General features: G+C 36.9%; 2 protein-coding genes across 2 annotated transcripts in view; both read right to left on the bottom strand.

Moving 5' to 3' along the window:
- Positions 1-4,074, bottom strand: part of LOC134679913 (prolyl endopeptidase) — a 35,461-nt gene extending 31,387 nt beyond the window's left edge. Inside the window, exon 1 of the mRNA XM_063538853.1 lies at positions 3,910-4,074. Within this exon, the coding sequence (XP_063394923.1) occupies positions 3,910-4,053 (144 nt within the window). The 5' untranslated portion in view covers positions 4,054-4,074. The remainder of the gene's footprint in view (positions 1-3,909) is intronic.
- Positions 4,075-4,507: 433 nt separating this feature from the next.
- Positions 4,508-18,301, bottom strand: part of LOC134679909 (PAS domain-containing serine/threonine-protein kinase) — a 34,725-nt gene continuing 20,931 nt past the window's right edge. The window contains exons 20-23 of the mRNA XM_063538849.1: positions 13,398-13,535; positions 12,758-12,853; positions 11,833-11,984; positions 4,508-11,418 (exon numbers count right to left, since the gene is read on the bottom strand). Of these exons, the coding sequence (XP_063394919.1) occupies positions 11,266-11,418; positions 11,833-11,984; positions 12,758-12,853; positions 13,398-13,535 (539 nt within the window). The 3' untranslated portion in view covers positions 4,508-11,265. The remainder of the gene's footprint in view (positions 11,419-11,832; positions 11,985-12,757; positions 12,854-13,397; positions 13,536-18,301) is intronic.

The raw sequence follows: 18,301 nt of genomic DNA, 5'->3' as shown, positions 1-18,301 counted from the left end.
CCTACAATATCATGTTACTCTTCGAAAGCCGCAAAAATATGTGACACGCTCTTACGGCTCTACAAATAAGATCGTGTCAGATATTTTTGCGGCCTTCGTTGTGTAACATATTATTGCAGGTAACTGTACATACAGTCAGCATTAAATAGATTGTAACCAAAGTACTTTACGAATATACAATATTTATAATTATTTTAAAATATTATAACAAAAGATTTGAGGAATTTAACTAAAATAAAGTCTGATTACACTCATTAAAATACTAGAATAACAAATAATATATTTACAGTTAGAATAAGGAACGAACCTTGAGGGTTCTAATAACCATCTACCTAACTGTAAACACAAGAACATAGTTTACGACACAAACAATGTATATAATCGTATTCTTCTCACATTAATTATCAAATGCTATTCCGGTAGGCGGCTTAACTTGATGATCAACATAATTTATTATTACAAACGCTTTGGAAATGTGCTCATATCCTTTACAATACGCTAGTGTCATCAGACCACATTGCCCCGTCTAGTCTGAGGGGCTACCGCGAAAACCGAAGTTCGCAAATTGCGGGGATTTTTCTCTGTCACTCTAATTACGCCTTCATTGGAGTAAAAGGGAAAGATCCCCGCAATTTGCGAATTTCGGTTTTCGCGGTAGCCCCTCTGTGCGGAAAGAGAAGAGTCGTGGAATGTATTGGGCCACATACATTCCACAACTAACTCTTCTCTATCCGAACAGACGCTATACGTTATCATTATCAGGGTGCCTAGCCAAGATGACAATCGTTGATAGAAAACGAAAATAGAAACTTAAATGTTTGGAAAAAGTCACGTCTTTTCGTAGCATGTTATCCCGATTTACGAGGTTCGCCCTGAAATCCGAATACTGCTCCAGTCGCGCACAATGTTTTGTAAATAAACAGCCTCCTTTTAGAAAGCAGAATTACAGCAACAATGAACCGCACAAATGTGACGTCCCACGGGTAAAGGTACCTTATGGCGGTTGGTGCTTACGCTATTATTAACGCCGTTCCAATATTATTGCGACGCTATGCGACGTAAGCGACAGCCGCCATAAGGTACTTTTAGCCGTGGAACGTCACAAATGTTTATTTATATGTATAAAGTACCTACCTAAAGTTGCTAGCAATGACCTGCATTGCTCTTAAATGCCTATATCAAGAATATCTAAAGTACATATGTGGCATTTTAACTACAAATGAGGCTTCCACATCCAACCTTATGTCCAGTTATGACAACCACATAAGGTATCTTTTCATGTGGGTTTGTGGCCCCAAAAATTACTGTTAAAATTATATATAAATTTATTACCTTATATGTATTACGAATTCCCAATTTACTTTTTATTAGACAACTTACAATTTCAAAAATACGCGGCAAATTAGAAACGCTTGATTTCAGAAAGAATACGCAAATATTTTGATAGGTATTGTATTTGATAGGTATATATGTACATACCTACCTAATTTACACTGTGTAATCATAATTTATTTTTAGACAGATAACTTTGTCAACTTCGTATCTGGATTGGACTTTGTTTATAATTATGAATTTCATGACGCGGAACATAATATTGACGAATGTGTAGTGTAGTATGTAAGTATAGTATTTTATCAATATTGAGAAAGACTTCATATTATTCATGTTCATTTAGTTTAGTAAATTAAAGCATAACTGCCTCGTCGTCGAACGGCGTACGCATGGGTCACAACGGAAGAACAGCGCTGGCTTTGCCAGCTACATGCTGAGTTGTGACCCTTTTATGGCATTTTGCACTAAATGTTATACATTGTATATTTGTCAACATATTTTTGTCATCTGTGTTTGTTTGTCATAAATAAATGTTTTTCTATTCTATTCTATATTTGGTTTGGAAGGCAAAGGATGCATATGTATATGTAATGTCTAAAATGATTAAGAATTATAGGTTCTTTCATTATTGATCACGTCAAAAAAGTTTTTGAAATTAGTGCAGTTATTTAAATGATTTATCAATCACAAACTTAGACAGAGTTAAAATTTGCTGAAAACAGCTTTAATTCAAACCACAACTTGTGAAGGTGACCTGGGGAGCATTTTTTATTTATACGTTTAGTTTAAGATTTGTTATAGTTAAGTTTTAATTTTAATGTTTAGTTTTTTTTGTTCCCCATTCCCATTCCGCATTAAAGAAAAACAAAAGGAAAGATATAATAAAATAAATATTATAAATTAATGGGATAATAGTAAAATAACAGTTGAAATCTTACCTCTTCCATGACAAAGTTCCAGCCATTTTCCAGATAACTGGCGAAACCCAAGGTATAGAAACAATACACTTTAGCGAAGATCTGCTTTATAGCATAACTAAGCATAATTTATTTCTTGGCTAAAGCGCTTTCCACTATAGTCACTCTAACTAATTAGCTAATATGGCTCAGCGATCCAAAGAGGATCTTGGCCTTCAAAACGAGAGCACACTACTTTTCCCAATCCTGCATTCACAAAAAACACCCAAAAAAACTATAGCTCATTATTTATTACTCACTCATTATTTTTCTCAAATCTGCTTATTTGTCACTTAACAATAGGAACACAATGATTTGTCTAACCATTTATGAAACATTAGTAACATATTGGTGATAAAATATATTTAGTGCTGTGTATGGATATGCTATTGTTATCTAATGACAATATGGTTACAGTATGTCTTTATCAGTAGCCTAGAATAACTTATTTATTATGCACTTGTGCACTTACTTATCAAGTAGATGGGCACAACAGACAGTTTCTGTATCCTCCTAAGACCCAGAAGCAATTGTTTTGTTTTTGAAATTGGAACTCTTAGATACACAATAAAAATTCCAAATTGAATTTGGAATATGTACAAAAAATTGTACGCAGGGACTTAGAAGGGTAAGGCTCTCTACTACATGTACTGCTCTTCTACTATAATATATGTACTATGTAGTTCAATATTATATACAATAATTATATTTTTTATACAATACCTCACAAAATAGAGTTAATGATTATAACATAATTCTTATTTGGATCTAAATATTTTAGCAATATACCTAATAGTCTGTGTCAGAATGTACACTTCATTTGGCTAAAGTAGGTATGTACAGTCAGCGTCAAATAGTAGGTAGCATCCAAATATTTGTATAGTTTGGTACGCTATACAAATAATATGGTGTACCGAACTATTTAAATACTTTGGATGCTACCTACTATACAACACTGACTGTACATATACACCACGGTCTAATAAGTAATGTAATAAGATAATAGTCAAGTACTTAACTTCATTGTTGAAGAAAAACAAAGTGGCTCCAATCATCATTTCACAATTCTTTTTAATTTGACCACTTGTCTTGCATTAACTAAAAACAATGACAACACTTCTAATGTGATATTTTGTTCATTGGTCAATTGAGTATAACTCATATCTCAGTACTTGAATTTAGTTTATATTGTATAGATAAAGCAAAGCACTGATTATTTATACATTTATATAGTTGGTTTAACTCATAAATTTCTTTGGAACATACATTCTCAATAATAATGGTTATCCTATACGATACACATATTCAAATGGCATATGAAAGTGTAGAGTATATAATAAACTCTCAGTCCTACGGAAAATTCTTGATATCATTCAGTTAAAGATAACCTATGAGGGTAGCTAATTATTAAATTTCTCTTACAAGTTCCACTTAATTCAATGTTATTCTAGCCAATGTTAGACCGTCACAGGCCGCTAACGAATTTGTCCTTACGATAATCCTTATCTACGAAACCCACAGCAACTATTTAATCGTTGATCGTACGTACACAATTCAAATCCACAAAGAGCTGTCACAAATTAGATCCAGGTTAGGCTATGTAAACGAGAATATAACTTACAGGTAAGTGATGAAAAGCAACAGGTGTAGGTGTGAGTCTCCGGTTGATAACCAAATTGCTCTGGTTATTATTTAATGCCGGAGAAATTGGCAAAATCCGGCGATGAGTAGCAAAAAAGCGACGCACAGCCGTGTACGCTGACATTTAGCGTAGACAGCGTAGTGTTGCTATTGTCTAAAATGTTGACAGTGACAAGAGATATTTGAGATAATCTTTATCACGCTGAACACCACAAAACCGCGGTATTTGATTAAGCTACTGCATACTAGATGGCGCTTTATTTTAAAGGCCGAGATATGAATAATCATTACTTGATCATTACCATATCATTACTCCGAGTTTACTGAGCCCATTTTGATGTGGTTACTTTTTATCAAATTTTGTTCATTTTTGATACAACTTACATTATGTATCATATGTATGTGAAGTTTCAGCTCAATCGAATAATGGGAAGTGGGTCTAATTTAGCTTGCAAGATTTGACCGCACTTACAAACATTGCAAGTTAACGAGCTTGTTAAGAGGAGGTTCTGAACGGTTTTTTTTTAAAGTTTGCAGCTAAAGACTATTTGTAAAGGAAATAAAATAAAACTACCACACATAATTGAGATTTTTATTCGTAACTTACGATGACTGGTCACAACACAACGTCCTACACGAGCAACGCAACTTGTCCGCCGTAAGGCACTAGTCGAAAACGGACGCTGTATTAAAACAAACGTGCATTGCTAGCGATACCACCAAACATTACCTTACATGTTACCATGTAATAGCTAGGTATGTCGGCGGCCGATCGTAAGATCAGGCAGATCGTAATGTTCCTGTGTAATGTTTTAACGATTGTCACATTAATCCTATATATAAGTAGGATAGGTTCGTTAGCTTGCTTCAGATGCCCGAAGGGCAAACTGTCCAGAAATAGGAGCCCCGCGTGGCGGGGCTCCGTCGACTCAGGGAACGAGTCAAAGGTTTTCACGTTTCACGATATGCCTGATTTTACGATCGGCCGCCGACAGGTATATTGACTCTTTTAGCTTTCAAAGATAGGTGTGACAGAGTTTAGTCTGGCAAGCCATTTAGTTAGGAACAGTAGGAGCAACAAACGGTACCCACCTTCTCTACCTGCTTTCCAGTGACGCCAATTTTTTGCCTAATAAGTGACAACATTTTTTAACAAATAAAGGTTCGTTTGTTGGTGTCGTGGACAGTAAATGAAATAATAACCCTAAACTGCACAAAACAAACAAACAAAGAAACTACTTACATACTAAACTATTTAGACATAAATATTTTCAAATTATAGAAAGCTTTCGAACTTTATACAGCCGGCCTAGCCAAGGTTACAATCGCTATCGCTTCGACAACGAAAAGCATTATGTCTCTCTATCACTCTTCCATATTAGCGCGACAGTGACAGTTGCGTTTCGATTGCTACGGAGCGTAAGCGATTGGCATCTTGGCTACGCGGCCAGTAGACAAATTAGATTCACAAGTTATTTTTCCTGCAAAAACAATGCAAAAACAAATACAATACTTAAGTTCAATTTGGCTTAACTCATATAATTTATTTATTTTCATTGTTCACTCATGATTTAGATTTAATATGAAATAGTGTGCACAAATATATTGAATCGACCAAAACTCACAACCGACTACTACACATATACAAATAACACAGTCATCTAAGAGATAAATCTACAAAAATATAATCCTATGTTCTATATTGACAACAAGATTTTAGTTACACCTAAAATAATCAAACCGAGTAACCAAAGAATGGACGTGTAATCTGTTTGCATTGTTCTATTATTATTTTATGAATTTTATTAGACGAATGGTACCTAACAATCGTTATATTCATTATGCATGTAATAAAAAGGACAGCCTGTATTTTAAGTGTAACAATAAAATCATCCATTTTTTTACTCAAATTACATGATTATCAGATTACATTATATTTACAATGACAAATAAAGTAATTTGGTTCTTCAAGTACCTACAATAGTCATAATTTATAATATTCGCAACAAAGAAAACCTTAAATATTGTCATAATACTGATATTTAATATTGATTTATTTTAGTCATAAGAGTCAGAATAGTGACAGTTGTGTTATTGAATGTGTTACCGAAATCATTAACCCTTTCATGTACAAAAACATCACTCACACGTCAAGATTATGGGCGCAAGCGAACCAATATAAACCTTATTTGAAAGCATGAAGGTTATATTTACAGTGTATGACATAAGTGATACAACTACGAATGGAGACGAAAACTCACGACTTATGTATGTATTTTCTGCCGACTTCTTATCTGACAAATTGTAAGGAAATAATCATTACAGATGTAGTGTATAATTATTTTCCATCGTATTTTCACGGAAACGTACGAACGCGTCTTACTATTTCAGTCAGTCACGGTACAAAAAGTACTGAGGTTGACTGAAGTAGCATGACGAACACGATCGTTTCCGAGAAAATACGATGGAAAACAATTATCCACTACATCTGTACACAACTGTCCGGCTTTGATTATTTTATTTAACACACATGTGTTTTATCGAGCAAATAGAAAATTTATGCTACAAATTTAAAACACTTATTGTCTTACGTTTCATAGGTAGAGGTGAAAGATTCCGATAACACAGTTTTATAATTTATTAAGAATGTTAGATTTCGTAAAGTTTTAAATAGATATCACAAGTTTACCAGTAACAAGTAAAGTGGAAGAGAGATGAAGGATCAGCTTCTTTATTATCGTTTGAATATTCACAGCCTCTTTCAACAGAAGATTATTGTGGTCTTTCTATTAAACCTCTCCTCTTAACATAGGAATATATTATTCTAAGGGCCACTTGCACCATCCCACTAACCCGAGGTAAAGCGATTAAACCGTTAACCTAGTGTCAAATTGTACTCGGAACCATGGTAACTCCACGTTTAACCGGTTAACTCCGGGTTAGTGGAATGGTACAAGTGGGCCTAAGGGTGGTATTCCATCTATCCAATTTCTTTGTCCACTGTTAGTGCCTCTTACTCTCTCATTAAAGCAAAATGTGAAACGCAATACATATTGACAGGTGGAATAGAGTCGCCATCAGATATATCGGAGCGGCCAAGGCTCTCACAAATATCTGAACATGCCTATATTGTCAAGGCGTTAGTGTTCTTGTTCAGATATTGTGAACACAACGGCCGCTCCGATATATCTGATGGCGACTGTACCAATCTAAGAAGTACATGGCAATCCCCCTTAAATTATGAGGTCTCCCTGTTAAGGCCTGTAAAGATCGGATGCGTGTGAAATGACGTTGTAATGTACAGATACTTATGAGAGACGGCACACCGCTTGCTCGACGTGTGCGTGAACGGCTCCAAATTTGCGGTCACAGTACGATATTATGCACTACTTTACATAATTATCTTAGTATTATACTAATATAATATTCCTTCGTCTTAACTGAAGTGTAAGTGTTGCGCCAAAAACTTATTTTTTAATACAGTTGCTCAAAAAGTGCTACTTTACGTAGCTGTTTAGCGTGCGGAAAGTTGGTTATCTCGAACTAGTGCTTTTTACTTTTCCAATTTTTTTAAATTTATACTTGTTCCAATTCACGACTACTTATTGATGAGTGTTAATATTAGGTTCCTTTAAACGTCGTAATCAGCATAAAAACCTACCGTTAATGTAAAAATACGAAAAATATTACATATTTCATATTTAATTACTTACCTCTTCATCATTATAACACGTTTATTTTTTAATATTCAATATTGAAAATTCCGTTCTTAATAAGTTGACTGAATGGAACGGAATAGCTGCCAAACGCCCATAGATATAATATACTTAAAGACGACGTCTAACCGAGCTGTCACTGTTACCACTTTTATTTAGTGTACGATTAACAATGTTTTTCTTATTTTTTCGCAACTGTATTAAAAAACGTCGTTCGATACACGTGCGGAAATGTCATTCTTCACTCGTCCCGAGTCTTGCCACTCGCCTGCGGCTCGTGGCAAGATATCTCGGTACTCGTGAAGTAATGACATACCTTCCGCACTAGCATCGAAATGTACTATTAATTCACGCGATACTAAAGAAGTCTTCAAATGTTATTTTATAATTCCAAGTGCCTATATACAGAGCAAAAGTTACAAGCACCTTATGTGGGATAATATTTATAAGTGCCAGAAAAATTCAAGAGTGAATGGCATAATACTGTTTTAATTCCTTGTTGTACTCGACTTTGTTGGCAATGTGATCTTAAATGTAAAACTAATTAGAAAATTACAAAACTAACTTATGCTAGAAGACATCTAACACTACTAGGAGATTTCTAGAACATTGGTCTGTTTTTTTATAAAGCTCTATGCCTTTGAATAATTAGCCGAATCTAATTTTTATTCTAAGAAAGAAACACTCAAAGGAATGTTGAGTAAAGTCATCGTAGTGTGGTCACTATACTTCTTCAGGTTAAAACCAAAACTCACTAAGGTAAGGTGGGGTAAGACTAACATAGTTTATTTTCTTCGGGGCAAGACTAACAGTATGAGGATTCCATATACAAGTGATAGTTTTATCCCTATGCTCTTTATCTACGGTGAGTGTGGACGTACATTCACCGCAAAAATAGGCTACGTCAGCCACCTGGGAGCTCACGATCGTCGCTCTCACTAGTCAGTGAATACCCAGTCGCCGAGGCCGAAACCGGCTAGGACAGGCTGACGATGGTTATCCCTATGATAGTCTTCCCCACCTTACCTAAATTAAAAAACCGGGCAAGTGCGAGTCGGACTCGCGCACGAAGGGTTCCGTACCAAAAAGCAAAAAATAAAAACAAAAAAAAGCAAAAAAAAACGGTCACCCATCCAAGTACTGACCACTCCCGACGTTGCTTAACTTTGGTCAAAAATCACGTTTGTTGTATGGGAGCCCCATTTAAATCTTTATTTTATTCTGTTTTTAGTATTTGTTGTTATAGCGGCAACAGAAATACATCATCTGTGAAAATTTCAACTGTCTAGCTATCACGGTTCGTGAGATACAGCCTGGTGACAGACGGACGGACGGACGGACAGCGAAGTCTTAGTAATAGGGTATAGGGTCCCGTTTTACCCTTTGGGTACGGAACCCTAAAAACATAAAATTAAATCTCATTTTGATATTAGTGTAAAATGGCTCTGAGCTTGTTGGTACCTAGTAATTAGTGAGTTTCGGTTGTCACCTAACGATTTAGTTTCTTTTACACTTGACTAGCAAGAAAAGGGCGCATTATGATAGCCTCTCTTTCTATAATAAAGCAGTTTTTTTTTAAATGCGACCCTAATAGTCTAAGCTCCAAAGTGATTGTCCTTTAATGTGCAACATAAAAAAAAATTTCAATTTCTTCGTTTGTTTTAAGACAAGTGTGACTTTGTTCAAACTTTTTAAAAGTTTGTCCCTGCTAGGACCACAATCTAGAAATTTTGTAGCCTAAAGTTATCTAATAAAAGCTCTATCAATAAATGACACATTCTTACCCTGACTGGTGAAAATCTACGTAACTTATTTTTGATAAAAAAAACCCTTCAGACAGATAAATAAATCAACCAGGTACCCTTAATGAATTAAGGTGCGAAAATACAAATTTTAATAGAAATGTCAAACCAGACCATAATTATAAATTATCAATCAATTTCGAGTAGCTTTCCTATCGATAATTATATTTTTAATCTTAGTTTCGATAAGAATTAAAATTATATACATAATATTTAATAAGAATTCCGCGTGTACATATCTCATCTCAGAACACATCTAGCCTCAGTTGAACTCATTTTTAACCTCCTAAGGCCTAAGGTCCTACCTATAGTACTTCTTCAGTTCGATACAACTTAAACCATATTCAACTGCAACAAAGTTCCATTTCTTTTGTTTCGTTATATATTCAAACAAATAAAAATCTATCCTATTACCTTCATAATAGGTTCAAATTTCATTGGCAAATTTTCAGATTTGCATTTGTATGGCTGGGCCTTAGGATGTTAAATGATTACTCAATAAGCACCCTTAAAGCCTATACACAGAGTATTCGTAATGCAGGATAGTTCCGGCTCCTTTCACATTACCAACTTGTCACTCGTAACTGACAATTTGCCTATCCTCATAAGGCCATAGCATAGTGGCGAGAGATTTGAAAATTACACATTTAAGACACTGGTCCCACCGCGAGCTAGTAAGCTATGAGCTATCGGCTATAAACACGAACAAAAGATAAGCACTCCCGTGTAAATAAAAGAGACACGGCGATATTTATAGCTCACCGCTGGGCGAGTAACTATAAATATCGCCGTGTCTCTTTTATTTACACGGGAGTGCTTATCTTTTGTTCGTGTTTATAGCCGATAGCTCATAGCTTACTAGCTCGCGGTGGGACCAGTGCCCAATAGATATAGTTCGTCAAAGGACTATCTCATTTCAATCATAGACAGAGAGAATGGCTTTCTTTCTCTTACACTAGTACTAGCACCCAAAAGAAAAGGATGAGTATAGTTTTCCTGGTTCTTACTGATTGACAAATTGGTTTGACCAACTATATATCGCATTTTACTACCAATGGTCCATTCTTGTCCACTTATACACCGTGTTTTTATTGAATTCCGTTAACTTCGGGGTATGGTTAAGTACGTTTAAGAAAACTAAATGACATAGTTAATTTTCAAAAAAAAAAATATTTTTTTGCTTTAAAAAAAATTAAGTTTAAAACGTAATTAAATGTAGCATGTAGCGTTGTTGTAAGACGGGCATTACATTTAACTCAACCAAACAATTGAAATCTGTGCCATATCAATGTCATTTCGAACATCGATCGACCAAGATTGTACTTAAGTTTAGTAGCAAATGTATGAACTCATTCTAAACACTAATCAATATGTAAACCGGCCCTAAGGCAAGTGTACACGCTTGTAGAGGCCTTATAGGAAAAAAAAAATATTGATTAGCTCCGAAATGGAGTTAATTGGAATATCGGTGTCTTTGAGAAAGTTATTTGATTTAAGCTCAGGAATGCACCCTTGAAATTAACGGAAAACAAAAAAAAACACGGTGTATTATTATGACCTGATCAATATGCATTATTTATTGTACGAAATTCGCACTTTTCGTTTATAGTCGTAATACATTTATAGTCCGACAAGAAAATGTAGAAAATTGAGGGCGCCACTTTCTATGTAACTGTCACATTTTTGACGGAAACTGCACATGGCAACAATGTAGTATGGTTTTTTTAGTTCCATCTTATTTAATTTCTACTATTTTATGTCGCACTATATAAACGTTTTACCGTATTTGTGCTTCCCGCTCTCGTCCGTTGAGCCGAGTTACGAGAAGCTGTCCTGCTCGCACTCGTCCCAGCTGTCGCACTCGCACTGGTCGGGGTCGTAGTCGATGTCGCAGGCCGCGTGCCCGGTCGCATCAGAGCTGATATCGGTCAGAGCCGCTTCCGATACGGGTTTCGAAGAGATGTCCAAGATCTGCATCATAAAAGATCGAATGTTGGATGATATTTAACAAAAAAGGGTCTCCTCAAAGTAGTCTGGCATTTGGTTGGTCTTCTTCAGTAGTTCCACTTAAGCAAATTATGATTTTCAACGGCAAATGTCCGAGGTATCTATTATCTCTATTTTTTGAGGAGCTCAATAGCATTTCTCTAGGATCCACCAGGGTTTCTCCAGGATATAAGTCAGAGTCAGAGATATCAGGTCCTAACACTCACGCCATGTCAAAGGGGCCACGTGTGAACCTAGAGTACCTAGACCTTAGCTGCTTGGATATGTCTCCGGAATTTCGCGAGCGTGCACAGAATAAAAAACAATGATCCCGAAGAATTGCGAATCTCTTCTGTTTTAAGTTAAAAAGAGGTATTAAAAAATGAATGAACGGCTTACATCGGCCGATGATCGTAGACTGTAGTTGTCAGACTGCGCGTCTCTGTCGGCGGTGGACAGGGCGTGGAGCGCCAGTGAGTTCCGCTTTGGTTCGTCGCGCGATACGTTCTTGCCTTCAGAGCGGATTGCCACCTCTGATGGGTTCGAGCGTTCTGGGAAGTAAACAGTGGAGAAATATATTAATTTCTTTGTATTGAGCGTGCGGAAATGCCTAGCGGAAAGAGCGTGCGATTTTCAATCCGGAAGTTGCGAGTTCAAATCCTGGCTCGTACCAATGAGTTTTTCGGAACTTATGTACGAAATATCATTTGATATTTATCAGTCGCTTATCGGTGAAGGAAAACATCGTGAGAAAACCGGACTAATCCCAACAAGGCCTAAAGCGGGCCCCAGGCTCCCATGAGCCGTGGCAACAAGCCGGGATAACGCGAGGAAGATGATGATTAATTTCTTTTCACCTCAGTAGCTCGAACAACGGTACTTTGCTTCTTAAAATCAGTGAGCAAAATGCGATTTTGCTCACTGAGTCATTTCAAAATGTCATTCATGTGACCTTTAAACTCAAATGTCATTTCAACATGCGGGGTCTAATACAAGTTCGATATACTTGGGTTCTATTATCTCTGTACCTCTAGGAATGTTCTCACTGCTTAGGGTGAAAAATTTTGTGTACTACACGAGATCAAAGTTATTTACATCTCGTGCGCTTTTGAATCCCTTACTACGCTCAAGATTCTAAATTAGATTCACTCGCTACGCTCGTGAATCTAGTATAGAATCTTTCTCTTGCACGGGACTCAAAATAAGCACTCGAAGAAATATCAAACTTTGATCTCTTGTTGTACAAATAACTATTGTAGTCTTCTCCTTAGGAGTCGTTCGAACAATTGATTGATATAACACTGGTAACACTGCGTCCACCTACCTTTAGCTAGTGGATCAGCCAAGGAGACGGGAGAGCCGCTTCTTGGCGACCCCAGACTGCCACTGTAGTACGTTTCAGGATTCGCTTCGTGGCGGTCTGAAAATAATAATAGTTATAGAGCGTTAATGTCTTCCTGTTGGCTTTGCCGTAATGGCCTAAAAAAACTATACACGGTGAAAAATTCACCATCCCATAGAAAATGGACCTGCCAAAATGTATGAAACAATACATTTTTTTTTAATCGGGGTAGGTCCCATAGTAAATGCTCAGTATAATCAGGCGTGGCTCACTTCGCGATTTCGTCGTTATGCAACAGGTAGCTACAAGTACACCCGTTCCACACCAATTTTGGTGGCTGGCCGTAAGCCGCGCGTGGCGCTGTCGCCACCTAGCGGCCATATCTGTCCTGATCGTAACAGACGCGTTTTGTTAGAGAGTGAATCTTCTGTGCCCTATTATTTATTCTGTCATCATCATCATCATCTCAGCCATAAGACGTCCACTGCTGAACATAGGCCTCCCCCTTGGACCTCTACTCGTACCGGTTGGAAGCGATCAGCATCCAGCGTCTTCCGGCGGCCTTAACAAGGTCGTCCGTCCATCTTGTGGGTCCATTTATTCTGTGCTTTGATATAATTACCGCAGTCGACGATCTCGTGGAACACGTAGTTGGCGATGGCCACCGGCTGTCGTATCCACGGGTGCGCCATCAGCTGGCCGACTGTACACCTTTGTGAGGGCTCCTTGCACAACATCCACCGTAGTAGTTGTTCCAAATCTGAATAATAATTATCAGTTAATTCACCATCATCATCATCATCTCAGCCATACGACGTCCACTGCTGAACATAGGCCTCCCCCTTTTGGGGGGTGAATGCCATAATCGCCACGCTTGGCAGGCGGGTTGGCGATCGCAGTCGAGTACACCGAGTTTGAGGGACGCTGCTGCCCGTCCACCGGTGGTCTTGGACGTAGTTTAGGGACATACCCGGGTCCAAGGTCCAGGTATCAGTTAATTACTACATTATAAAGCATTTTTATTTAACTGTCAAATAAATTTGAACCCCGCTTTTTCTTTCGCTAGATCTATGGGTGGTATTCCACCTGTCCAATGTGTCTTGCGTCTCACATTTTGCTTAGTGAGAGAGTGAGACGGATAGAGATTGGACCAAGATATTGGACAGATGGAATACCACCCTATGTTACGAGTACTGACCCCGGCTGTTACTCTGAACATATATCTTACTTTTTATCTATGCCTCGACTATTTAAAGAATGTGCCGTGTCGTAGGTACGCCAAGAAAGTGGTCTACCACTTTTCGACTCTATTGTCTGATTGATAGATGAAAATGTACAAAAAATATTTATCACAATGTACAGTCAGCCAAGAAAGTGGTCTACCACTTTCGACTCTATTATCTGATTGATAGAGTCGAAAAGTGGTAGACCACTTTCTTGGCTGACTGTACCTACGACACGACACATTCTTGACTGTACATAGGGATAAATATTTTTTGTACATTTTGATAGTATATTCAAGATTTACATGTTTTGAAACCTTTATAGAGGGAAAATATTTCCCACCTTACTTTGAACTGTATTTCAAAGTGATAGGGGCATTTCATATGAAGCGGACAGGAAAAAAAAAGTGAGGTTCCCGAATTTGTTTATATTTGGTTTAGTTCTTCTTCTAGTAGGTATAAAACCGGACGCCAAATATTTTTTATGTATGACGTTTATTTTCAAAATTATGAGCTTTTCAAAAATTACCGTAATTGAAATTCCGATTTTTTGAAACTTGAATATCGAATAATTAAAATATATAACTTATTATTTAACCAAGCGTTTTGTATAGAATGTTTAATGATCTTTTCAGCGAAGAAATCAATTTTGAAGAATAAAAAAAAAATAATGGTTAAAACCGGAAGTAAACTTTTCGAAACCATTTTTCGAAAACTTTGACCAGTTTATTTTTATATTTTTTTATCTCAAAATATAGCCCTAAGTATGTACAAAATACACTAGAAGTTGCAGAATGGGATCTCCATTGGTTAAAACAATAGGTCAATAAATGTACATACATGTCGCCCTGAGTCCGACGTACCGTACTGGTATACATACATAGTTATAGCAGCTGTTTAGCTTATAAGAACATGTATTCAGTAAGACTGCTGGTAAATTCTAAACATAACATAATGAAATAAGAAAGTCAACAATTCTAACCAGTTTATTTCATAATTTTTATTATTTTACAATAAGAATCTATGCTAGAGCTCGTTCTTTTTACAAGAAGACCGTCAGTTTTCGGAATAAACGCATGAAACTTTTTTGTTCCTGGAATCGTGACTGCGGAATCAAACCTGGCCTGCAAAAATATCCTCTGACGTTGAATATCGTCTTTAGTTAGAGTAATAGTAGATTGCCGTTTGCTTCAAAGATGATTTTGCCCAGTCATACAATCGCATTGGTGAAATTATTGATCTACTTGGAGGTAACTGCAAACTTGCACGCGTCGCCAAACGTTTCAGGTTCCCTCCGAGACCGTCGCAGGGCCCTTTACCGTGAGATGTTGCGTGAAAATGTGCCTCCGCATTCGTATTAAAATCACCTTGTAATGAATAAGATGAACAAAGTTAAACTTATTTTTAAAATGTTGTGAGGCACCATCGGTTATGTATATGATTTTAGATGCAACGATTTCTTTTTCTGAAACGTGCTTGTGTAGTAATATTTGGTAAGCATAATCCCACCAAAAACATTCTGTAAAAAACTAGCCAAGTCTCGATGGAGCTGTTTATCTCTAAAAAGTAATGAAATCTAGACAAAGTCGTGCCAAGTCTAAGGTTCCTTACTGCGATTTCTTTATTATTATAGTTAATGTTGTGTGACTTGGCCGTTGAAGGGTACACAAGGGTACAAAACCAGGTGCTCCATGACACCATTGCACCAATCTGTCGCCAGAACCGCTACCCATTGACGATGGAAAATTGCCACTTGGAAAACGTTGATTCAATAACCAGTCAATTGTAGGCTTGATAAAGCTGCGTATTTCAATAATACTTATGTATGGGCGAGCCTGAAAAAAACACTTCTTTTTGGTGCAATGGCAGATTGGTGCAATGGTGTCATGGAGCACCTGGTTTTGTACCCTTGTGTACCCTTCAACGGCCAAGTCACACAACATTAACTATAATAATAAAGAAATCGCAGTAAGGAACCTTAGACTTGGCACGACTTTGTCTAGATTTCATTACTTTTTAGAGATAAACAGCTCCATCGAGACTTGGCTAGTTTTTTACAGAATGTTTTTGGTGGGATTTCAGTTCTTTTTGTAGAAACGTGGGCATATTGATTTATTTTATTAGATTTTCTTATTTAACACATTTTTTTTCTTTTTAGTAGTTTTTTTATTATTACAAATCTTTCTTTTCTTTTTTTCCGGTTCTGAATCTTGTACAGTAGCAACAGTTTTTCGTATTGCCCATTCATTAAATCTAATAATTAAATAATAATCAGTAATCCGTCACTAATTATCATATAATGACTTGGCAATCGCACATAATGCTTTACTCGTACCGTACTCGTAAATATATGTAATGCTCAAACTGCAATTAGCGCTAGCGTTATGTTCAATTAGAATTATTTTTAATAGGTGACGATGATCCTTTTGTTGTCATTATGCAGCCGTGCGATGGCCAAGTCATTATACGTATTAGAAATTAAAGATATCTTATTGATACGGTTTTAACACCCCCTGGCACTGATTAAAATAACCGACTTGGTTTCACATTACATCTCAAAACTTTTTTGTAGTAAAAGCGTTGCGAGACTTGCACCTTTTTACATGTTATGTTTTTGATGGGATCTCATCTCTTTTTGTAGGCAGTCCTTCTTTTCGGGTACTCATACCCATACTATGTATACACATATCATAACTAAACATATCTTCATTCATACTCACATCGTACATCGTAGTGTACCTTTATTTTACCTACTATTTGTAGGAACTGCAACAGTAACTTTGTAATATCATATATTTATATGGGATTACAAACTTACTTATGCAGTTCTTAGATCATTAAAACGTGACTGATATTGCAATATTTTTAGGTTTTCCCTTTATGTGGCCATTAAACCCTAACTCTGTACCAAATTTCAGCTCTCTGAGTTTATGGGAAGTACTAGTTCTATTCTGATGATCATGAGTGAGTTTCATAAATGCGAAACTTTGCTTTCGCTTAACTTCGGAACTAAATGACCTACAGACTTGAAATTTTGGATTTTAAGTATGTGATTATAGCTTACTGGATGACCAAAATTTCTGCGTTCTGGTCTTATCCAGAGGTTCTCAAATAGGGGCCTGAAAATGCGGCGAAATGGTTCCAGTAAAGGATGGTACGGCAGTGTTTGCTTCGCGCTCGACTTGGCGGGGGCACTGCCGTGCCCCCCGATAGGCAGCTGTGTCATGGTTTAACTTTGTTAATCTTATTCATTACAAGGATGATTTTAATACGAATGCGGAGGCACATTTTCACGCAACATCTCACGGTAAAGGGCCCTGCGACGGTCTCGGAGGGAACCTGAAACGTTTGGCGACGCGTGCAAGTTTGCAGTTACCTCCAAGTAGATCAATAATTTCACCAATGCGATTGTACAGTCGCCATCAGATATATCGGAGCGGCTAAGGTGTTCACAAATATCTGAACACGCCTCTATTGGGTAGGTAAAGTTTTTTGAAGATAGGCAAATTATATTTTTTTCCGATAGTATTTATTATAGCGATCACGGAAATGCAGCTCTTTTATTTTTATTTCATTTTATTGATTAAATATAATTTTTTAAATGATCGATATGACGTTTGTGAGATGGAATGGCAGATCCGACTAATTCCTTTGCACGTAGTAAATGGGACGAGATAGAAAAAAAAACGATGTCAACTGTCAGTGTCACTTAGCTCTCATTCCCGAAAAATAACGGACAAGCCTCATGTTACCTTGCGAATTGCTATTAATGTTATCATTGAGATTTTCGACGACCTCAGCACGACCCACGGACTTCTGATTCCCCACGACATCTGCGCGTATTTGGACAAAGATTGAATTTACTTTCGATAACTTGGCACTGCATAATTATTGGACAACGTTTTCTTCCCCACCCCTACACGACCCTTGGACAGAGTTTTGTAAGAAAAATAAGCGAGTTCATACGAGATTGCGAGCAGATTCTACAAATTTGAAATTATTATCATAACAGTGATAAGCACAATGCCGTTGAATTAGAGGAGCAATGGCCGTACAGGAGTACGTATCCGTGAAATACATAGGTACATAAAACTTTCTTCACTTGTGTTTTGATTTTTATTATTAAATTGCCATGAGCTGTTAAGTTCGTAAACAAGAAATCGGTCTAATTTTTTCTAACAATTTCAACCATCTGTTAGTTTTGTGTGGTTATCCTCATTTTATGAATGTTGTTCTTATTTTCAGGTGGATGTAAACATTCATTGGCGGTATTATACTGATGGCTAATTAGAACCATTGAGCC

This window comes from Cydia fagiglandana, chromosome 3 (assembly GCF_963556715.1).
Source record: "Cydia fagiglandana chromosome 3, ilCydFagi1.1, whole genome shotgun sequence".
Lineage (NCBI taxonomy): Eukaryota > Metazoa > Arthropoda > Insecta > Lepidoptera > Tortricidae > Cydia > Cydia fagiglandana.
The sequence above is the reverse complement of the archived record's forward strand: the minus strand, read 5'-3'. Positions and strand labels throughout refer to the sequence as shown.